General features: G+C 46.8%; 1 protein-coding gene across 1 annotated transcript; it reads right to left on the bottom strand.

The window, feature by feature from the left end:
- Window positions 1–1,102: 1,102 nt before the first annotated feature.
- Window positions 1,103–23,947, bottom strand: LOC132209180 (uncharacterized). The gene is made up of 3 exons (XM_059644328.1): window positions 23,717–23,947; window positions 12,974–13,487; window positions 1,103–1,547 (listed from the first exon to the last, which is right to left on the bottom strand). Exons 1-3 carry the CDS (start codon window positions 23,853–23,855, stop codon window positions 1,103–1,105), a joined length of 1,098 nt encoding a protein of 365 aa, XP_059500311.1. The 5' UTR covers window positions 23,856–23,947.
- Window positions 23,948–24,646: the final 699 nt, after the last annotated feature.

The raw sequence follows: 24,646 nt of genomic DNA, 5'->3' as shown, positions 1-24,646 counted from the left end.
GATGCTGCTTGGCCTGCTGTTGATGGAAATTAAGATTATATGGGCAGACTAAGGGTTAAATCTTACAGTGATCAGCAGGATGATGTACTGATTTATGGAACGTTACAATAATCAAAAGAATGCTGTACCTTAACAGAATGAAGCGCTTGAGCATAGTTCAAGGGAGTGTAAAACAATGGTAGGACACCTAGGTTAGCTATTAACAGCAGCTTAATTAGGTTAATTAAAGCATGTAACATAGAAGTAAGGACTAGCATGATGTAATGGGGTCAACCCGAGGCGAAGGACCATTGTGGCAGATGGAGTAATAAATAAGCAAGTTGTATACAGGCACAAGATGGCTTCTCGATGCAAATTAGCAACAAAATAGCTTCTAGGCTATGAACTTTACTAATTCTGCTATTACCACATAAATCACTAACCCTCAGTGCCCTGCAAAGGAAGACAGTAGACAATGCGCCTTTCAAAATACAGCAGTAACCTGACAAGATAGAGGAGTACTAACCGCTCTAACTGACCTTCAAGTGCAGGTGCAATGGCTCTCTGTTGTGAGATAGAAATGATCTGAGAGCAGTGACATAAGTTGTTTACCAGTTAATTCCATTGGGAATGCTGATAATTTGAAGGAAAATAGGTTCGCAAAAAGGTATAAAAAATGACGAGCTCCGAGAATCGGTGCGAATCGGGAAACCAATCTCTGATTGTAACAGCTTTTTTTTGCAAATAAAAGTTTAACTTCCTGAAGAATTCTCCACATCTCCTGGTAGTTTCTCCACTACAAATTTGGCACAATGAGCAGGGTCGTGAAAATACCTACCTGTAGAGGGGCGGCAGCAACAGGGCGCTTCCCGGCCCGCTGGGGACACTCCTGTGACTGACAGAATAAGGGTGCACCCACCAAAAAAAGCATTTTTGCTTCTGATTCGGACCAAATTCTGTTCGCTTGGGGGTCCTCGGGGACTTGGAAGTGTGGGGAAGCTTCCGAATGGTCTCTCCGACTCAAAGATCCAAACAGCAGAAAGTAACTTAAAGTTGAAGGAGACGTGGAGGCCTGTTCAAGTAAACTGTGCATTGGGGTAAGGGACAAATAAGTGAAAAAAGATCAGTTGAAGTAAAATTCCACATGGTGTAAGTAAGTACCTGTGGATACCGCCTCGTAGGAACCGAGGGGCTGCACGGGCAGGGCAGAGAATTCTGCTGATACTGCCTCGTAGGTAACGAGGGGCTGGATGGGCAGGGCAGAGAGTTCTCTGGATACCACCTCGGAGGTAGCGAGGGGCTGCATGGGTAGGGCAGAGAATCCTGTGGATACTGCCTCATAGGTAGCGAGGGGCTGAACGGGCAGGGCACAGAATCCTGTGGATACTGCTTCATAGGTAGCGAGGGGCTGGACGGGCAGGGCACAGAATCCTGTGGATACTGCCTCATAGGTAGCGAGGGGCTGAACGGGCAGGGCAGAGAATTCTGTGGATACTGCCTCGTAGGTAGAAAGGGTCTGGACGTGCAGGGCAGAGAGTTCTGTGGATACTGCGCTAAAAACCAGAGGTCTGTACGGACAGAACAAGTGAAGCAGAGAGTGCCGTATTGCAAGTATTATTGAACCTGGTTTAAATTAAATGACGATAGATCGTTAGTAATTTGCTGGAACAAAACAGCAGGGAACAGTAGCAGTTTTAGAAGTAGTATCAGATTACAGAGCTCTGCAGAGAGAACAACTATTTTGGACAGTTGGCCTTAGTAACTATCAAGAATCACTATTATGTACTGATTAGTAATTGTGTGAGTATACCCTGTGATCACACCTTGTAGCCTCCTTTAAGAGAAGTATAAAAATGTTTTTGTATTAACCTGTGGTGTGCAGCTCCTCTGAGGAATACGGAAGTGCTCAACTTCTGTGTTAATAAAATGTGAGGCTGGATGAACACAGCAGGCCAAGCAGCATCTCAGGAGCACAAAAGCTGACGTTTCGGGCCTAGACCCTTCATCAGAGAGAGGGATGGGGTGAGGGTTCTGGAATAAATAGGGAGAGAGGGGGAGGCGGACCGAAGATGGAGAGAAAAGAAGATAGGTGGAGAGAGTGTAGGTGGGGAGGTAGGGAGGGGATAGGTCAGTCCAGGGAAGACGAACAGGTCAAGGAGGTGGGATGAGGTTAGTAGGTAGCGGGGGGTGCGGCTTTGGGTGGGAGGAAGGGATGGGTGAGAGGAAGAACCGGTTAGGGAGGCAGAGACAGGTTGGAATGGTTTTGGGATGCAGTGGGTGGGGGGGGGAAGAGCTGGGCTGGTTGTGTGGTGCAGTGGGGGGAGGGGACGAACTGGGCTGGTTGAGGGATGCAGTAGGGGAAGGGGAGATTTTGAAACTGGTGAAGTCCACATTGATACCATATGGCTGCAGGGTTCCCAGGCGGAATATGAGTTGCTGTTCCTGCAACCTTCGGGTGGCATCATTGTGGCAGTGCAGGAGGCCCATGATGGACATGTCATCTAGAGAATGGGAGGGGGAGTGGAAATGGTTTGCGACTGGGAGGTGCAGTTGTTTTTTGCGAACTGAGCGGAGGTGTTCTGCAAAGCGGTTCCCAAGCCTCCGCTTGGTTTCCCCAATGTAGAGGAAGCCGCACCGGGTACAGTGGATGCAGTATACCACATTGGCAGATGTGCAGGTGAACCTCTGCTTGATGTGGAATGTCATCTTGGGGCCTGGGATGGGGGTGAGGGAGGAGGTGTGGGGACAAGTGTAGCATTTCCTGCGGTTGCAGGGGAAGGTGCCGGGTGTGGTGGGGTTGGACGGCAGTGTGGAGCGAACAAGGGAGTCACGGAGAGAGTGGTCTCTCCGGAAAGCAGACAGGGGAGGGGATGGAAAAATGTCTTGGGTGGTGGGGTCGGATTGTAAATGGCGGAAGTGTCGGAGGATAATGCGTTGTATCCGGAGGTTGGTGGGGTGGTGTGTGAGAACGAGGGGGATCCTCTTAGGGCGGTTGTGGCGGGGGCGGGGTGTGAGGGATGTGTCGCGGGAAATGCGGGAGACGCGGTCAAGGGCGTTCTCGATCACCGTGGGGGGAAAGTTGCGGTCCTTAAAGAACTTGGACATCTGGGATGTGCGGGAGTGGAATGTCTTGTCGTGGGAGCAGATGCGGCGGAGGCGGAGGAATTGGGAATAGGGGATGGAATTTTTGCAGGAGGGTGGGTGGGAGGAGGTGTATTCTAGGTAGCTGTGGGAGTCGGTGGGCTTGAAATGGACATCAGTTACAAGCTGGTTGCCTGAGATGGAGACTGAGAGGTCCAGGAAGGTGAGGGATGTGCTGGAGATGGCCCAGGTGAACTGTGTTTCTGGATGCTCTGTACCCGGCTGTATTGAGAAATAAAGGGTTCAGCCTTAAACAGCCAGACCGACTGCGAGTACTCATTGACCGATTGCGGAAGCAAGACGCCCCTCTGGGGGTGGAGATTTTCATACGGTGCCGTGACTCGGATTCGGTACGGACGGATTTGGGACAGCGGTGTAAGAGCCTCGAGTCTTTCACTATTGACTGTAGAGGAATCGGCTGGCCAGACGTGAGTATTTTTTTTCCAGAGATAATGGGAACTGCAGATGCTGGAGAATTCCAAGATAATAAAATGTGAGGCTGGATGAACACAGCAGGCCAAGCAGCATCTCAGGAGCACAAAAGCTGACGTTTCGGGCCTAGACCCTTCATCAGAGAGGGGGATGGGGAGAGGGAACTGGAATAAATAGGGAGAGAGGGGGAGGCGGACCGAAGATGGAGAGTAAAGAAGATAGGTGGAGAGAGTATAGGTGGGGAGGTAGGGAGGGGATAGGTCAGTCCAGGGAAGATGGACAGGTCAAGGAGGTGGGATGAGGTTAGTAGGTAGCTGGGGGTGCGGCTTGGGGTGGGAGGAAGGGAGGAGTGAGAGGAAGAACCGGTTAGGGAGGCAGAGATAGGTTGGACCGGTTTTGGGATGCAGTGGGTGGGGGGGAAGAGCTGGGCTGGTTGTGTGGTGCAGTGGGGGGAGGGGACGAACTAGGCTGGTTTAGCTATGCAAGAGGGGAAGGGGAGATTTTGAAACTGGTGAAGTCCACATTGATACCATATGGCTGCAGGGTTCCCAGGCGGAATATGAGTTGCTGTTCCTGCAACCTTCGGGTGGCATCATTGTGGCAGTGCAGGAGGCCCATGATGGACATGTCATTTAGAGAATGCGAGGGGGAGTGGAAATGGTTTGCAACTGGGAGGTGCAGTTGTTTGTTGCGAACTGAGCGGAGGTGTTCTGCAAAGCGGTCCCCAAGCCTCCGCTTGGTGTCCCCAATGTAGTCGAAGCCGCATCCACTTCACCAACACCTTCCACCCCAACCTTCAGTTCACCTGGGCCATCTCCAGCACATCCCTCACCTTCCTGGACCTCTCAGTCTCCATCTCAGGCAACCAGCTTGTAACTGATGTCCATTTCAAGCCCACCGACTCCCACAGCTACCTAGAATACACCTCCTCCCACCCACCCTCCTGCAAAAATTCCATCCCCTATTCCCAATTCCTCCGCCTCCGCCGCATCTGCTCCCACGATAAGACATTCCACTCCCGCACATCCCAGATGTCCAAGTTCTTTAAGGACCGCAACTTTCCCCCCACAGTGATCGAGAACGCCCTTGACCGCGTCTCCCGTATTTCCCGCAACATATCCCTCACACCCCGCCCCCACCACAACCGCCCTAAGAGGATCCCCCTCGTTCTCACACACCACCCCACCAACCTCCGGATACAACGCATCATCCTCCGACACTTCCGCCATTTACAATCCAACCCCACCACCCAAGACATTTTTCCATCCCCTCCCCTGTCTGCTTTCCGGAGAGACCACTCTCTCCGTGACTCCCTTGTTCGCTCCACACTGCCGTCCAACCCCACCACACCCGGCACCTTCCCCTGCAGCCGCAGGAAATGTTACACTTGACCCCACACCTCCTCCCTCACCCCTATCCCAGGCCCCAAGATGACATTCCACATTAAACAGAGGTTCACCTGCACATCTGCCAATGTGGTATACTGCATCCACTGTACCCGGTGCGGCTTCCTCTACATTGGGGAAACCAAGCGGAGGCTTGGGGACCGCTTTGCAGAACACCTCCGCTCAGTTCGCAACAAACAACTGCACCTCCCAGTCGCAAACCATTTCCACTCCCCCTCCCATTCTCTTGATGACATGTCCATCATGGGCCTCCTGCACTGCCACAATGATGCCACCCGAAGGTTGCAGGAACAGCAACTCATATTCCGCCTGGGAACCCTGCAGCCATATGGTATCAATGTGGACTTCACCAGTTTCAAAATCTCCCCTTCCCCTACTGCATCCCTAAACCAGCCCAGTTCGTCCCCTCCCCCCACTGCACCACACAACCAGCCCAGCTCTTCCCCCCCACCCACTGCATCCCAAAACCATTCCAACCTGTCTCTGCCTCCCTAACCGGCTCTTCCTCTCACCCATCCCTTCCTCCCACCCCAAGCCCCACCCCCAGCTTCCTACTAACCTCATCCCACCTCCTTGACCTGTCCGTCTTCCCTGGACTGACCTATCCCCTCCCTACCTCCCCACCTATACTCTCTCCACCTATCTTCTTTACTCTCCATCTTCGGTCCGCCTCCCCCGCTCTCCCTATTTATTGCAGTTCCCTCCCCCCATCCCCCTCTCTGATGAAGGGTCTAGGCCCGAAACGTCAGCTTTTGTGCTCCTGAGATGCTGCTTGGCCTGCTGTGTTCATCCAGCCTCACATTTTATTTTCTATTTTTTTTCCATCTGGTTTTCCTCTCATTCAAAGCAGCGATTGACTCCACCCTTTGCTGCCTATAGTCTAAGTCCAGCCCGAAAAAGCACCGGTCTTGGAATGATGAGGGAAATTTGAAATGAGTAAAGAGGGAGTCGGCGACTCCATTTCAAGGTCTGGGTCCTACGGATCGGGGATCCAGAATAGAGTCGAGGACTCTAACATTGTGAAATGAGAGACAAAAATAGACAGGTTGGAGACCTGGCTGTTGAAGACTTTAAATGAGTCAGGGACTCAAATCTGGTCAAATTGGCATTGATTAAAGTGATTTCTAAATTAGTCGGTGAAGTGAGAGAGAAAAAAAAAGACAGGTCGGAGACCTGAGTGTTGAATACTTTAATGAGTCATGGAGTCAAATCTGGTCAAATTAGCATTGTTTAAAGTGATTTCTAAATTAGTCTTTGAAAGGTGACACTAAGGAGTATCGTGGTATGTTACAACAAGGCTGACAAGTTCTTTGGAGTAGTGAAGCTTTTTGTGGAAGTAGTTAATTTGCTGTTCGTTGACAGATGGTTGATTAGTAGAAGTTTTGGGTCGACATTATGACGGAAACTTGTTTAAGATTGGTAATAATGGTAGATAAGACGGAAGATCTATCTTCCTCACGGTGAAACGATGTGAAAAGTATCCAGATAAATCTGAAGACCTGCAGTCGGTCTGGCTGTTTAAGGCTTAACTCTTTATTTCTCAATACAGCCGGGTACAGAGCATCCAGAAACACAGAAGTTGAGCACTTCCGTATTCCTCGGAGGAGCTGCACACCGCAGGTTAATGCAAAGACATTTTTATACTTCTCTTAAAGGAGCTATAAGGTGTGATCACAGGGTATATTCACACAATTACTAATCAGTATATAATAGTGCTTCATTGATAGTTACTAAGGCCAACTGTCTGGTGCCTTAAATAAGAAATTAGATTTTGAACAGTGGCTACTAAGCGGCCCCAAAAAATAATCAATTGGCTAAATCAGCCCAGTAGTTGCTTTGGCGATGAAACATGGACTCAAAAAATGAAAGAATGGAATGGACTGTGGCGACAATTTTGTGATGAAAGCCATAAACAATTGGTATTAAATTCATGACAGGAGTCTGCCACGAAATTGGGAATGGTACCATAAAATTAATTGAGGTCCTCAAAAACAAATATACTCAAGTCAAATGTCAACAGAAATAAAAAGAAAAGTCACTGGTTATTGACAAACAAAAAGAGTTGTGTAATTCAATGGTTGGCTTTGGTTGGGGTGCGGGAGACAAGGAAAATTCGGATTTGGATGATTGGTGTTCCTATCTGCGCCTCGCACCCCTAAGCAGGAGTAAAGTAGAATAAGTATTCGGTATAAGTGTAGGATAAGTACAGTGTCTGTCTGTCTCAAACACCCTGCCTTAGACTGGTTGTTAAGAGGGGAAATCCCCCACGTGAAGGTCACGACCCTGAAGTGGGCGTTGAGACCAAGGACACTTTTGTAGGATATAGAAATAAGCAACAAGGTAAAAGCGCTAAAAATGGGGTAAACCTTGGATAAATCCGGCACTGGAGCTCCTCTACATCGAACGTGCTGAGATACTTCTGAGGATGAGGACCGATTCAGATGTCTGTCAGCATGCCTTAATAACAAATTACGGAATGAAATATGGCCAATAGGGGGAAGTTGGGATGTAGATAAATGCATAAAATTGAAAGAAACAATTTGGAAATGCAATTCGGGGACAAAATGAAAAATTTTAATATCCACATGGAGAAAAGCTACTGAGGAAATAACGAACAAATCTAAACTGGCGAGTTGGGAGAATAATGCATGTCGAAGAGGAATTAGACTATGTGATCATGAAGGAAACTTTAAATCGTGGGAGTTGTTGAAGCAGCAGCTTGAGGATTATGATTCGAGTAAAGCAGAGCAGGAAAGATTGAGCAAGCAAATGAAGAATAAAGAATTAGGAGTGAAACACCAGCCTGAATGACCATACTGAAATAAAACAGAGGTACCTCCTGACATATCTGGCTTGTCGATGTTTTTCCAAAGTAATGATATAAATGAGTAAGACCAGGAGGACTGGAGAAGGAAGTGGGCAACTTAAAGTAAAATGTTACATGTGATGTTGATTATGTGAAACAGTAGAACATGCAGATGCCCAAAAAATTCTACTGTTAACCAAGATCATGAGAGCATTACATTCATATCTGTAAGAAATTCTGTTTGAAGTTCAATTTGTTAATTTGGTCTTCCCTGCCCAATTAATGCTTCTGCAGAAAGGTCTAAAATATAAAGTAACATTTGGCTCAACTACAAATAAGGATGTGATTTAAAATCTTCTGGCAAACCTTACTCTGCAAACATTTGCAAATTAACCACTTTTGCAGAAATTCCGCCAATACTGAGTTGCAGATCTGACGAATTGGTTTAAACTTCCTGCTAACAATGTAGAGATTTAGCTGGGTCAGAACTGCCTCATAATACAGCATCAAGGGGCTATTTCCGAGCAGAAGTTATTTTAAAATAATACAGTCACCTGCCTTTGGTTGCCCACAATTGGAAGACTGGAAGAATACAGTTCGTTCATGTAGTCATTTTCAGATTAAACATCAGTAATGCATTTATACTGTTGTCTGGCAAACCACATTTTATGTACAAGCCACAAGATAAAGAATACAAGCCCACGGCTTATACAGACCTTACCTCCCGTCGTACTAGGTCTAAAACTAAACAGAGAAACCTGAAGTGGAATACGGGACAGAGTGCTCGTGAACAAAAGGAGGGAGAGCGGGATTCTTTTAAAACTCACAGGAGAGGCCTGAGAAAACATCCTCAGGTACACCCATCCAGAATTCCCTGTATGTTAAAACCCTTCTCCAGGCAATCCTCCTCCCTAAACATTTGGCTATTATCAAATGTGCTGCCCATCCCTCCGATGATTCTGTGGGTAAAGCTCGGGTTGATAAGGCTGCCGCAGATCAAACTTTTTGAGTGCCCTCTATGAGCTAGCAGGCAATAAATTGCTTGCCTCCTTCAAACATGCCGGGCGTGCCAGATACTGCCACTGTTCAGCGTTTACCGGGGGGCGCCCCTGACTCTGAAAAACGATTATGGAAGACGCATTGGTGTTCGTGCGCTGCTTCAAAACACCGTTGGGTCACTCCAGTTGGCCAAGTGTGTATTCCTGATGCGTTGTTACCAATGCTTATTGACTGGTCAAGGAGTGCAGTGCATAACAGGAAAACATTCTTGCTTGGTTGTCTATTTGAGTGCATTCAGCTTGATTTTATTGAATTGCCGCATGTACATTGCTATAGGTGTTGTCTTGTTATTGTTGATGTACTTAGCAGATGGATTGAGGCTGTTCTAACCACTAATAATAACGCCTTGACAGTGATAAAATTAAAAAATAAACAACATTGTGAAAATTTCTGAGAAATGGGCAAAAGGAACTGAGAAGTTAATGACTAAATGGCCAAAAGTGTGTCCTTGTGATATTAGCGTATGTGAGGAAATGGAAGGGTTAATGAAGACCTACAGATCAACAGATAAATCGGAGAAAATAAGTTAAAAAAAAGAACAGGAGATGGAAATATTAAAACTATTTAGCAAAGAAGGGGACGAGTTGAGAAATGCGTACCAAGCAGCAGTTGTGATCAGGAAGGGTGGCAAAGAACAGATTTATCAGACTACAGAAGTAGAAGACCCAGAAAAGAAATCCACCCTATACCCAAGCTTGGAGGGGATGGATAGACCCCCCTCCCTATACAAACAGTGAAAATGCGAGGCAATGCCCTGTAATAAGTGGAACGGTGAAGATAGAGGGAGAATTAGAATGGGACAGGGGTGAAAAAGAGAAGAATATCTTAAAGTAAAAAGAGAGGCAGAAAGAAAGATAAGGCAGGAAGAAAAGGAAGCTATACAGCATGGAGAGCAGGAATTATGACAAGGGATGGGGAGGGAGTGAGGGACAGGACAGGGACAGACAAGGAGAGGGGGCACAGAGAGGGAGCAAAGGACAAGGAGGGAGGAACAGGAAGAATGTGAGCGACAGGGAGGGAGCAAAGCAGCGACGGATGGGGAGGGAGCGACTGAGCTGGAGTGATGGAGCGAGGGACAGGGAGGGATTGAGAGAGGGACAGACGGGGAGGGAAGAACAGGTAGCAGTGGAGCAAGAGACGGTAAGTGAAGGATGGAGATCGAGGAAGTGAGGGACGGGGAAGCATGGAGCGAGGAACGGATGGGGAGTGGGGTTGGAGTGAGTGAGGGATGGAGAGGGACAGGGAGGGTGTGAGAGGCAAGCATGGTGACAGGGAGGAGGGAGCGAGGGACATTGACTGGCAGGGACAGGGAGCAACAGATATGGTGGGAGCGAGTGACAAGGATGGGATGAGGGATAGCAAGGGAGCGAGGGACAGGGAGGGTGCAAAGGAGCGAGAGATGGGAAGAGAGCGACTGAAATCGAGTGAGGGAGCAAGTGACTAGGACGGAGTGATAGGGATGGAGTGAGGGGCTGAGGGATGGGGAGGGATTGAGCCAGGGACAGATGGGGAGGGAGGGGGAGGGTTAGAGGGTCAGGGAGGGAGGGACAAGTAGCGATGAAGCAAGGGACGGGGAGCAAAGGATGGAGGGTTAGCAAGTGAGGAACAGGAGAGGACGGACAGGGAGTATGGCAGGAGGTTGGGAGAGAGCAAGGGATGGGGAGAGAGGGACAGAATCGAGGGATGGGGAAGGAGCGAGTGAGGGAGAAACGGGAAGTAGGGCGGACGGGAGGGAATGAGTGAGGGCACAGCGAGTGAACGAGGGCCGGGGAGGGCACAAGGGAACAAGGGATGGGGAAGGAATGAGGTACGGAGACAGAGACAGGTAGGGAGTGAGGGGTGGGGATTGTGACAGGGAGGAGTGCATGAGGCACATGGACTGGGAAGGACAGGGAGTGAGGGACGTAATGGGAACGAGGGTCAGGGAGTGGGCAAGGGATGGTGTGGGAGTGAGGGACCAGGGGGGAGCGAGGGAAAGAGAGGGACAGGGAGGGGGTGAGGCAGCGAGAGATGGGGAGGGAACAAGGGAGAGAGCGAGGGAGCGAGGCACAGGGATGGAGCGAGTGAGGGACATGGACGGAGCGAGGAACAGAAAGGGAGTGACGGACTGGGAGGGAGCAACTGGGAGGGAGTGAGGGATGGGGAGAGATTGAGAGAGAGGCGGACGGGTGGGAGAGGAGAGGGAATGAGAGACGGGGAGGGAGGGACAGGTAGCGATGGAGCAAGGGACATGGAAGGAGGGACAGAGAGTGAGGGAGCAAGGGACTGGGAATGACGGAGTGAGGGAGGGACGGGGAGTAGGGTGGGAGGGAGCGAGGTGGGATGGGGAGTGAGCGAGGGGCAGGGATGGTGACAGGGAGGAGGAAGTGAGGAAAATTGACTAGGAGGGACAGGGAGCGAGGGACGTTGTTGGAGCGAGGGACAGGGACGGGGCTGAGGCACACCGACAAAGCAGGAGGGAGCAACTGGGATGGAGTGAGGGAACGAGAGATGGGGAGAGATTGAGAGAGGGACAGATGGGGAGTGAGGTGGGAGGGTGCGGGTTTCGGGGTGGGAGGGACAGGTAGCGATGGAGCAATGGACAGGAACGAGGGATGGAGAGGGAGGGAGCAAGGGACTGAGAAGGACAGAGGAGGGAGGGACTGGGAGTAGGGCGGGAGGGTGTCAGCGAGCTTTGAACGGTGAGGGAGCGAGAGGAAAAGAGGCTGGGGCAAAGCGGGATGGGGCCAGGGAGCCTGACACGTGGCTGGGGGCCAGGGGGATGGGGTCAGAGACCCAGCGGGTTACAGAGCTAATTAAGGGACTTGGAGTGAGAGCAGAGGACGAGAGAGAGAGAGAGAGAGAGAGAGAGAGCAAGAGAAAGAGCACGAGAGAGCACGACACAGAGAGAGCGAGCGCGAGAGACCGAGAGAGAGAGAGGGCGAGAGAGAGGGAAAGACAGAGACAGAGAGAAAGTGGGTCAGAGATAGAGCGGTAGAGACAAGGGAACAAAAACCACAGTGAGAAGTGAGAGCGACGGGGGGAGACAAAGATAGACAAAGGTAGAGGGGGGATGGGGAGAGAGATGGAATGGAGGAGGGGGACGAGAGAAGGAAAGAGTGTGATAGGGGATGAGGGAGAGGTGGGGTCAGAGGGAAAAATATAGAGTGGGAGAGGGGGTTCACACAGACAGTGGGTGAGAGAAGCGGGTGCTGCCATTCGAGGAGGAGGGAGAGAGAGAGAGAGACAGGACTCAGGGAGAGAGGAAGGGAGTGGTTTGGAGAGAGTGGGTGGAAAGAGAGAATGAAGGGAATGGAGACAGGGCTGGTGAGAGGGTTGGGGGTCAGAGAGGGAGAGAGTGAGCAAGGAGGGACAGGAGAGAAACAGACAGAGATATGCCCGAGGTGAACAAAAGGACAGAGTGACTTGAACCCAACTCCTGAGCTCAGTCCCGAAATCCTCCCATTCCCTTGGGGCCGAGTCTGTCTCTCTCCAGCTGAGCTTCTTCAACACAGAGACAAACAACAATATAGTTTGCTGAGCTGCTTGGCACTTTTTAATGAACGTTAATTACATATTGAAGTTATGGATGCAGTCAGTGGAATGGTGCCTTTTCTCTTTGGACTGTGAGTTGAGAGAAACATTGACATGTGTCCCTGTAACCCCCTGTGGGATAAGGTTGGATAAACCAGCACTACCCTCAGTCTGTTACCATAGCGACAGGCTGCTTCATTGCTGAAACATTGAACTGAAATGAGAAAATCCTGGATGGATTGATTAATGAGTGAATTTGATTGATGGATGAATTTGGGTAAAGGGATATTTCAGCACATTCTTCAGCTGCTGCCTGAACTTAGTCTGGGTCACGGCATAAATCGCGGTGTTTGTGCAGCAACTGAGGAGCTGCAGCATGAAGCCCAATTCCCGCACAAATGTATGTAAATGCACAGACTCATACCCTAAATTATACATCCGGTTCCATATAGAAAACACCATTAATGTTGACCATAACAGGATGAAATTGGCCGAGATCACAAACAGTAAAATGATGGATTTTCTTCGATTTCTCATTTCTGTGTCACACTGACCGTCCCCATTGGTGTGAGCCCGGAGTCTCCTGCGGGCTCTGCTGGTCACTAAAATGTGTCTGACAGTGAAAACAGTGAGCAGCAGAATCAGGAGAAATGGGAGAGCCGGGGTTAAAATGTAGTGGAGAAACTCGACTGTGCCCCAGACACGAGAGAATTCAACACCAACAGTTGCATAACAAAACCAGGGGCTGTTCCCCATCCAATAGCGAACTCCGAGCATAAAATACCAGAACATGTTCTTTAAACAGCTCAGCACAGTCACTGTTCCCAGAACCACAGCCGCCGTTTTCTCACTGCAATATTTACTTTTCAGCTTCTGGCAACAAATGGCCACAAATCGATCAAAGGTGAAAGAGACAGTGAACCAGACAGAACAGTCAGTGGCTGCATAAAGCAGGACGGCGTGGATATTACACACGGGGATGTACCGCAGGAAATCAAACTCTTCCCGATAAACAATGGGAATGTGTCTCAATATCAGGTCGAGGATAATGACCAGTAGATCCGCCACTGCCATGGCCCCCAGGTAACGTCTGACACATGGAGACAATCCACAATCTTTATTTAGCAGGACATAGACCGTCACTACGTTAACTGTGAGGAAGAAAAACAAATAAATTATAGATCAACCTGGAGGCAAAGTTACCAGTTTGATTGAGAACCCAGTAATATTTTCAAATGTATCATTGATTTATTGGAAAAAATGGAGAACAAGTAACAAATATCAATTTCTCTTTTTTTAAAATGAAAATGTAATTTAGCACACAAGAAACCCTCCCTCCATACCCGTTGTGGCTACCTCTACATTGGGGAAACCAAGTGGATGCTTGGGGACCGCTTTGCAGAACACCTCCGCTCAGTTCGCAACAAACAACTGCACCTCCCAGTCGCAAACCATTTCCACTCCCCCTCCCATTCTTTAGATGGCATGTCCATCATGGGCCTCCTGCAGTGCCACAATGATGCCACCCGAAGGTTGCAGGAACAGCAACTCATATTCCGCTTGGGAGCCCTGAAGCCCAATGGTATCAATGTGGATTTCACAAGCTTCAAAATATCCCCTCCCCCACTCTATCCCAAAACCAGCCCTGCTCGTTCCCGCCTCCCTAACCTGTTTTTCCTCCCACCTATCCCCTCCTCCCACCTGAAGCTGCACCTCCATTTCCTCCCTACTAACCTCACCCCACCCCCTTGACCTGTCCGTCCTTCCTGGACTGACCTATCCCCTCCCTAAATCCCCACCTATACCTCCTCTCTACCTGTCTTCTCCCCTGATCCATCTTCGGTCCGCCTCCCCCTCTCTCCCTATTTATTTCAGAACCCCGTTCCCCTCCCCCATTTCTGATGAAGGGTCTAGGCTCGAAACGTCAGCTTTTGAGCTCCTAAGATGCTGCTTGGCCTGCTGTGCTCATCCAGCTCCACACTTTGTTATCTCCATAAGAACAGATAGTTTCTGGAACATTCCAACAAATCAATCACTTGATAGCAGACACAGTTATAGTTCCTAATATGGAGAGTCGGGATGTTGCCGTCCTGAAAATATTCTCTCCCAGTTCCTTGAAGACAAACGGAGGTTGGAAATTGCTGTCTTTTTGTCTAAACTGTCGGTGACAGAATGTGATGGAGTCATAAAGATCCACATCACAAAGGCCCTTCTGTCCATCAGTTTTGGTGAGACCCACTCAGCCTCACAGTGGAAATCTCTCCCCAAAACTCAACTCAACTGGCACTTTACATACGAAAATAATAAGATTAAGGCAATGCCTTTATAATTTGATGTACAATCCTCTTTTATGATCATACAAATATCATTTCTTATTCATAGATTTCTGCTACTTTCTTTTCATTTTTCATCAACACTCCCAAATGTAATTGTTCTGGATATTCAGTTTGCAACGTCGGGCACCCTGCAGCCATGTCTCTCCCATGTCATTAAAACATATCCAATTACCTCAATGTATGCAGTGAATTCCTCAATCTTTCGTGAAAGTACAGACACATTCAGATACAATGCTTTTCATTCAGCTTTTTAAGCCATTAATTTCTTTTCCATTATATCCTTTCATCCTCATTTTGACCGATCAGGAAACAGACTGACATTGTCATACCCACAGAATCAGACCAGGTAAGTAATGTTTCATGAAGCACCATGTCCATCCCTGGATATACCCTGTCCGCACTGGGAGGATAGACTCACCAATGGTGTTGGCATTGTGGTGCACAGTCAGGAAAGGAGCTTCCCTGGACTTCCACAACATTAACTCCAGAACCCGAGAAATCTCATGATAACAGGTCAAAGATGGTCGAGAAAATCGCCTGATGAGGGTCATCAACTGCCGTTCACACCATCCCTCAGTGATAAATCAGTTCCCCACAACATTGGAAACAAATCGGATAAAGCACTGAGTGTGACAAGGACACAGAATGTACCTTGGGTACGATACTTCAATGTCCATCACCAAAAGTGTCTCTGCAGGCCCACCACTGACTGAGCAGGGCAGGGGTAAATACACAGCAGCCAGACAGTGGCAAGTGATGGCTGAACAAACAAGGTGAAACAAACGACTTGTTACCGATGTACTTGTCATTAATAGTACCTGTCGGACCACCAGCACACAATCCTGTAGAAGGTAAAATCTCAGCGTCATACTGAAGGTACCGCCCACTGTGCTATGCAGCAGTACCTCCTGCGAAGTACAGCACACTTCTAAAGGACCAGGCAAATTGAACCTGGGCATCCATTTGGCACTGTGTGCTGTCGGCAGCTGCAGCATCAATGGCCTTCCCTCCATCATCAAGTAAAAGGTTGGCCGGTCACTGATGATTCCAAACTGTTCAGTAACTTCCACAACTACACCGATACTGAAGCAGTCTGTTCAGTACGTGGAGAATGTTAAAACAGGAACGTAAGGAGGCCACTCACCCACTCGAACCTGTTCCTCAGCAGTTGGAGCAGATTTTTTAATCTCTCATGCTTTACAAAGCTGCTACATATGAATAGGGGAAAGACCAAGTAATGAGCCAGAATCAGGGATAAATTTGTGATAAAATAGTTTTTATCAGTTTAAAAGAATAAACAACTGCAATGACACAGTAACCAGTGCTGGGTCCACACTATTAACCACCTATATCAACGATGTGGACAAATGGAATAAGTGTATTATAACTGAATTTGCCATTGATTCCAAGACAGGCAGGAAATGAAGTTATGAAGAGGGGGTAGAAAATGGATAAGCAATGGATAACAATTTGGCAAACGTAATCTAATGTGGATAACTGTGAACCTGTGAATCTTTCAGGAACATTAAAGGCTGTATATTACTGAAATGGAGAGAGATTACAGGACATTGTGATACAGTGTGTACTGGAGGGTTCGCTCTGACCCATTCAGACATCAGAAGCATTACCCCATCTCCCGACGGTCTGTTCCCTGATGTTCCCAGTGGCTCCATTTGTCTCAGTACACACAGGATAATTGGAAGTGGTTGGTTGGCGGTGGGGAGTGGTGACAGGCGGGATATTTTGAACTGTGTATCAAGGGAACAGCCTTTATCCGAGACGCCACCCTTTCTTTCTACATGGAGAACTGAAGATGATGAGAATAGCTGACTGCTTCTGAATGACAGGGCAGTGGGTATTCATAAGCATGACGTACTGTACATGGTTACACTGCAACATTAATGGCGTAAGTGTACCCTCAGTTCCTCTATCTCTGTGCATTGACACCACAGAACCAGGTACGCCATTGGGAATCCCATTCTGCTGGGAAAGCAAGGATACAGCCGTCAGCTCTCCTCTGAGGGAGAAAACATTTTAATCACATTGTCCATTGCAAAGGGTGACATACTGGGAGATGGTCGATACGTGACAAACTCCTCCCTAGAAAGTTCCACTTTGTAGAAGATGAACAGAACTGTGTTCCTAACAGCCACTGACAGCGCCGTCCTCCCCTGGGGTGAACTTGCAGGACCTGTTAAAGGAGGAGGCAGCTCTGTGATCAGCTCCTTGTTCAGTCAGGGTCCTCTCATTCTCTGCTCCTGAGTTGAGTGTAGCTTTGGAAGCTGCTCTTGGAAAACCCGGGTTAGATACAGCAGATCGATTTCTCTACACACTCGCTTTGTGGTTTCAGAGCTTCCCCTCTCTGCAGCACTTGCTCCATTTGTTGTTAATGTTGCAAACCTAGGTTCTGTAACTACAGTCCCATGTTCCGCCCAGTGTTGGGTCACCACATCCTCACGTCTCCCTGATTGTTTGAAGCAGCACAAGCACAACTTCCAGCCAAGCATCCACACCATCTCCACTAACGCTTCAATTACAGAATCACCCAGAGTCCTCTCAGCTACAAGTTGGATGCCTGGTAATTAACAATATTACTCAAAATCTTACTGACTACATGATAAGCTGAGGGGGACAAACAGAGCCTTTCAGTCGACAGGAACAGACCAAGTTTCAAAGACACTGAAGCAGTCTCAAAGTGGCTGAAATCCCTGTCCAATATGGCAAACCTCATGGGACACATCAGGAAGTGAACCACAGCCTGACTCTCACCATTTTATTATTTCTCAGCTTCACAATGTCAACATTCGATACACTTAGGAGCTAAAAGCCAAGGCCAGGGAAAGTTACAGACAGACAGAAAAAAATCACATTAAAGATGGAAACAGACAGTTATTTCAGAAATTATTGTGGAAATATGAGGGAGAAAACAGCTGAGTTGGAGTAACTGGACCAGTGAGACCTTGGAGAGTCCAAATCACAAGAATGAGAACATTGAATAAAGACACTGCCAGATCAGTTGAAATGGTTTGTTACATCAAATTTTGAATCCATCCGCAGAACCACCCTGGACACTGTGAGTTGGTCCAAGACAACAGTCCAGCATGCACAGCAGGCCAGACTACTGTATTGACACCAAGAAAGGCATTCATCACGTTGTCAAGTAGTAGCAGAGAATCTGCAATGGGGAGGTTAGTGTTCACCCAAAATTGTATAATATGAGTTGTAGGAAGTTTGTACTTTGATGGAATAACAAAATAACTGCAAACAATAGGAGAGATTGCAGAATTTGAAAGTACCCAGGAATTTGAGTGTCCTGGCACATGACAAAAATAAACGTAGACTGCAGTTGCAGTCGGTCATGTGGATGATATATGGAATTTATTTACAGTGGTTATCAGTTATGTCAATAAAAAAACATTTTAATGCATCTATACAGGGTATTACTGAGACCTCACCTAATGAACTGTGTTCAGTTTTGGCTCCTAAATTGATCAATGAAAAATACAATTTTTTTGAAGCTTTTCAAAGTTGTTTCACTTTACTTGATCCAAACATAAAGGCCATAAATTATGAAGGATTAATAGTTTTGACCTGAAAGTTAAAGATGCTCCTATTGATCCACATAAGATCTTGAGGAGAGCGTTTCAGGAGCTTATCTGTTAATGTGAAAGTAAAGGCTGGCATGAGGAAGGAACACTGGATGATGGAAGATAAAGGAGCTCTTCACACGTAGAAAAGAAAAAAAAAATGAGGCACGTATCACATATCGGCAGTAGTATCAGTGAATAATTTGAGGAGTACAGGGGATGTGGCAATACACTTAAGAGGGAAACCAGGAGGGAAAAAAAGGGACATGAAATAGCTTTCACAGATAAATGAGAATCTAAAGAGATTCTACTCACATATTAAAGGCAAAAGAATAACTCGGGAGAGAATGGGGCTTCTATTTCATCTATGTGTGAGGTGATGATGAGGTAATCAACAAATATTTTGAGCCAGTATTTACTGTGGAGAAAGAAACAGAGTCTCAGGAACTTTGTGAAATAAGCAGCGTTGTCTTGAAAAGAGTCCTTACCAGAGAAATTTGCATCATTGATGGTCGCAGGTGAGGTGCTAGAAGACTGGCAGAGAGGGAGGTTTGTGCTGGTTAATGTTGTGCCTTTATTTAAGAAAGGCTGCAAGGGAGGGCGATAAAACTACAGAACGACGAGTCTGACATCTGTGGTGGGTAAGTTGTTGGAGGAAATTCTAAGAGATAGGATTTAGATGAATATCAAAAGGCAAGGACTGATTTTGGACAGCCAGTATGACTTTGTGTGTGGGAAATCATTTCTCACAAACCTGATTCAGTCTTTGAGTTGACCAAGAGACAAATGAAAGCAATGTGGGAGACATTGTCTACTTGAACTTTAACAAGGCCTTCGACCAAGTCCCGCATCATTGACTGGTTAGTAAGGGTAGATCATATGGGATCAGGAAGAACTAATCAACTGAATGCAGAATTTTCTTGATGGGAGGAGAAAGAGCGCGGTGGCAGAGAGTTGTTGATCCAGCTGGAAATCTACGACCAGCGGTGTGCCACATAGATCTGTGCTGGGTCCACTGTTGTTATTTATAAAAATGACTTGGATGAATTTACAGGAAGTGTGGATAGTCAGGTAACACCAGAAATGATCGAACTGCTGACAGCGAAAAATGTGATTTAAGAGTTCAACGAGGTCTTGGCCTACTGGGCAAATGGGCCTGGATTGGTATAGCTTGAGAAGCTGTTCTTTGAAAACTCGGGGTGGATACAGCCGATCCCTTTTCCCACATGCACTCGCTTTGTGGTTTCAGGGCTTCGCCTCCCTTCAGCCCTTTGCTCCATTTATTGTTCATGTTGCAGACCCAGATGTTGTAACTACATCCCCGCCCACCCAGTGTGGGATCACTAAATCCCCACATCTCCCTAAATATCAGGAGCAGCTCAAAGCACATCGTCCAGCAAACCACCCACCGACTTGCAATAACAGGAGTCAGTCAGAAGCCCCTCAGCTACAAGTTAGATACTTGGCCATTTGCAATCATACTCAAAGAGCTTCCCCATGTTACTGACTGCACTGACAAGCACAGGTGTTTTGTGAAAAGACACAGACCAAGTTTCAAAGACATGTCTCAAAGCTGGTGAAAGCCCCTGTCCAACAATAACCTGACACACACCTTTTCATTGTTTCTGTGTTTCACAACGCCAGCACTCGATACATGAAGGAGGCAAAGGGAAAGGCCAGGGAAAATGTACAGTTGGACAGAAATATTCACACTAAAGATACAAATGGACAAATAATTAAGTGAGAACACGTTGTGGAAATATGGGGTAAGAGACAGGGGAGTCGGACCTTGGAAGTTTCAATCATCAGAATGTGATACTAGAATTGAGCATTATAGGATTAGTTGAAATCATAGAAACCCTCAGTCTGGAAGCAGGGCATTTGGCCCATCAGCTCCAAATGGACCCTCTGAAGTGCATGCCACACAGACGCAAACTACAACTATATCCCTGTGACCCTGCATTTCCCATCGCTAATCCACCTAGCCTGCACATTCCTCACGCGATGAGCAATTTAGCTTGTCCAATCGACTTACCTTTTACATCTTTTGATTATGGGAGGAACCCCACGCAGACACAGGAAGAATGTGCAAACTCCACACAGACAGTCGACCGAGCTGGAATTGATGCTGGAACCCTAGCTCTATGCATTTCACCAAATTTTGAATCTGCCTCACAGAATCTGAGTGGAAACAGTAAATTGGGACAGATGATGGCTCAGCATGGAGAGGCATGCAGACGGCATGAGCGAACTGCTCTGTTTACTGGACTTTCTGCTCAGCATGGGGAACATTGCAAACATTTGCCAGTTTATTGTGAAGTACTTGCCCTACTTGCCGCATGAATTTATATCCACCATCCTGACTGCAGTTTCCATACTGCTCCATGTGGAAGTGAAGGGTCCTCTTCATTAAGTATATACCAGTACAAATGGACTTGAGACAGAATATTGCGAGGCCTTATGCTTTGTAGCCGGTACTGCTCCCTACTCTGTCTGCTATATGGAAAATCAGATCACAGAACTATGTTCCACCCCCCAGCTTAAAGCAAAAATTAAAACTTGAGGACACAGCATAGACAATAGTACAGTGCTGGTTTGAGGTAGCGGACAGCTTCTATGGCACTGCTTGGAATGAGTAATAGTCACAGTAATGGTCTGTGTTCTAGTACTCAGCGGCCATCCTAGCTGAGTATGCCACCACCATCATGGGCTTCATTAGCAAGTGTGCAGAGGACTGCATTCCAAAGAAGTCAATCCGTATGTTTCCCAACTAGAAACCATGGAAGAACTGGGAAATCCATTGCCAACTGAAGACCAAGTGTTGTGTTGTTGAAGTAAGATGACACTGAACTTTCCAGGAAATCCAGATACGAACTCTGTGTCATCTGCCGCAATAGCCTCAGATCCACCTGACCCCGCACTGACTTTGCAGACATCACAGTGGCCTTTTTCAAAGTGAACCCAAGGAAACGAATTGGCCCAGATGGAGTCCCCGACTGTGCAATGAGATCCTATGCAGACCAGCTGGTGGGAGTAGTCACTGACACCTTTAACTTATCCTTACTACAATCTGAAGTCCCCACCTGCTTCAAGAAGATCACCATCATCCTGGAACCAAAGAAAACTCATGCAACATGCCTCAATGACTACTGCCCAGTGTTTTCTGATCTTCATTATTATGCAGCACTTCGAGAAGTTAATTATGGCTTCTATCAACTCTACCCTCCCAGCCTCCCTTGATTCCTTGCAATTCGCCTACCATCGCAATAGGTCTACAGCACACATCACCATCCTTGCTCTACACTCATCCCCGGAACATTTGGATAAAAAGAAAACCTCCGTCTGACTTCTACATATTGACTACAGCTCTGCATCCAACACTATAACCCCCATTATATTAAGCTCCAAATTCCAAGATGTAGGTCCTTGTTCCATTCTCTGCAACTAGCTCCTCAATTTTCTGACACACAGACTGCAATAAGTGAGGATAGGCAACAGCACCTCACCACAACAATGTTTACTCCAGCACCCCACAGCACAATGTACCAAGCCCTTTACTGTACTCCCTGTAAGTTCATGATTGTGTGGTCAAATTTCGTCCTGACTCCATCTACAAGTTCTGTGACAACACCACCGCTGTTGGCCAGATATCAAACAATGACAAGGTAGAATACAGGAAAGAGATTGAGTGTGTGGTGGTGTGGTGTAAAATAAACTACCACTCCTTCAACGAGAGCAAAGTGAAAGATCTGATCATTGACGTCAGGAAGTAATGTGGAGGACACACTCCTGTAGACATCGAAGGAGCTGAGATGGAGATGGTCGAGAGTCTCAATTTCTTAGGAGTGGCGATCAGCAAAATTCTGTCATTGGCAACCCACGTTGATGCAATGGTGAAGAAAGCATAAAACAATTCTCAGAAGGCTAAGGAAATTCAGCATGTTCTTAATGACTCTAACCAACTTTGAGAAGCACCACGAAAGTATTCTATTTGGATGCATTATGGCTTGGTAGGTAAACGAATCTCCCAGGCCTGAAAGAAACTGCAGAATGTTGTAAACACAGCCCAGTCCATCCCACAAGCCAACCTTCTATCCATTGGCTCCATCAACACTTTCCACTGCCTCAGAAAGGCATCCAATATCACCAAAGGCCCATCCTACCCCTTTTGCAATCTCTTTCAACTTCTTCCATCAGACAGAAGACAAAAGCTTAAACTCAAGTGCCAACAGTTTCAAGAACAGCTTTATCCTCACTGTTATTAGACTTCTGAATGGACATCTCAAATTTTGAATCTAATGCTGATTTTGTTTTTTGTACACCTTCTCTGCAGCTGGTACAATTAATTCCTTGCCCTGGTTTATCACTTTATAAACTTTGTATGGTCTATGCTGCCTTTATGGCACACAAAACAAAATAAAATTTTCACTATACCTAGGTAAATGGAATAATAGTAAATCAAATCAAATATTCATAAAATATTTGCACTAGCTAACTGCCTAGTGAGGGAATTTGCAGCCCCTACTGTGAGTGAGAGTAAACGGAGATCCCACAAATATAAGTCTCTAAATCTCCATTGCACTAATACATGGTGAGGACTTTTGTTGAGGGTGGTGGGGGTGCGGCAGTGGTGCATGTGAAAACCATTATTGAGAGAGAACACACATGGAGGAAATTTGTTTAAATGTGAACAACTAGCCGGAGTCTGGGTAATCAACAGAGAGAGAGACTGAGGGACGTTTCTTGGACAGATGTGATGATGCGCTTGAGAATATTAGAATAAAGGCATTGCCAGACCCGATAACAGTATAGATCAGTGAGTGAAGGAATAATGGGTGGATGAGGTTTTTGTGTGAGTTTGGATACAAGCCGTGGAGCATCGAATCAGATTTGCTTCTGCAGGTTTGAAGCTGGGAGTGTTAGCAGCAGACTATTGGCATCATTAAGCCTGTATTTTCATAGCTGAAGCTTCAAACAGCAGATGGCATGAGTCAATGAAGAACATTCTGGAGGTATCGGTAGTTAAAATTAGGAATTGGCATGGCATGGTGTCAGGAATCAGCTCATAGCCAAAGGGATCACTGCAGTTGTGAAATGTCCGGTTCAACCCCAGATATTGGCTAGAGATGGGATGAAGTCAGAGGAATGAAATGGAGTTAGCAACTGGAGGAGAAGACCGTGATCTTCATGTTTCCAATATTTAAGTATTAGGGACAGGTCTACAACGAATCTGGTTCACAACTGGAACTGAGTAGGTCAACAAAGAGACTTTGGGACACTGTCAGAGGCAAAGATGGAGAGACTGAATGAACAAATTCACTGATGCTGTCCTTAATACTTGGTAGAGTGAATACCTTGATTCAGAGTCTCAGTAGCAAGGATTGTAGAATAAATGGAAAGAACAACAATACCGTTAAACATGCCTTACAGTAATAATAACTGGTCTGTAAGACTTACCAGGGACACCAACAATAGCCAGGATAGGATAATAAAAATACTGGATAATAAAAAGTACATAAAAGATCTTCCGTGATAGTGACCATCGATTGTAATACACAGAAATATACCAAACATAATTGGATAAACTCTTGTCCATTGTTGTCACAATCCAGTGTAATGTTTTCAGATTCTGATCTCTCTTCCTCCTCTTTCTGGAGCTGCTGATCCCTGTTCGTGATGTCGGTAATGCTCCTACTCATACTGTGGGATAATCCATTGAAAGCAGCCCATTTATCATCAAAAAAATCGAAACCTTCCATAGGGATTTTAGAATCCGTGGAGATTGACATTAATTACAGTCACTGAACAAACAGGTTCCGTTAGCGCCTTCCTTACGTCATTCATTCATATCACAATAAAAGGGAACATTTTCTAGGTCTGGATGGAATGTATGAGGGTTGCTGAGTTGGTCCATAAAATTTTCAATCTTTTTAATCTTCCTTCATTGCATATGGGAGTAATGCTGGAACACTGCAGGAGTGTATATGTCCCACCCCGTTTATAAAAGGATACAGGGATAAAATAACAGACCAGCTGCATAAAACGACTGGCAGGAAAATTTTTATAGACCATAGCCCAGGGTGACAATAACTATTACCCATTGATTTTGTGTAATTTTGCCTCGTTTTAAGTGCCTTCTTATCAAATACTTTCATTAACTTGAGATGTCAATCAGAGCATTGACACTGCTTCTCAGGAACAGGGAAATCAATTCTGTCCCCATGTGCCTGTGACAGAGCGTTGGGAGGAGGCCATTCAGCCCACCCTGACCTATTACCACTTGAAAATGTGCAATGTGGGAACGTTTGCACATTTTGCAAAAACACTCATTCAAAACAGAGCGAAGTGTTTCTGCTGCAGTATAAAGCTTTCCTGAGAGGACACGTG

This window comes from Stegostoma tigrinum, unplaced genomic scaffold, assembly GCF_030684315.1.
Source record: "Stegostoma tigrinum isolate sSteTig4 unplaced genomic scaffold, sSteTig4.hap1 scaffold_70, whole genome shotgun sequence".
NCBI classification, from domain to species: domain Eukaryota; kingdom Metazoa; phylum Chordata; class Chondrichthyes; order Orectolobiformes; family Stegostomatidae; genus Stegostoma; species Stegostoma tigrinum.
The sequence above is the reverse complement of the archived record's forward strand: the minus strand, read 5'-3'. Positions and strand labels throughout refer to the sequence as shown.

Coding starts and splice junctions, on each gene's coding strand:
- LOC132209180 (XM_059644328.1), bottom strand. CDS start 23,855: ATGGACAAGAGTTTATCCAATTATGTTTGGTATATTTCTGTGTATTAC. Junction 13,488..23,716: donor GGCTATTGTTGGTGTCCCTG/GTAAGTCTTACA, acceptor TCTTCCTCACAG/TTAACGTAGTGACGGTCTAT. Junction 1,548..12,973: donor CTCCCATTTCTCCTGATTCT/GCTGCTCACTGT, acceptor CTGTCCGTACAG/ACCTCTGGTTTTTAGCGCAG.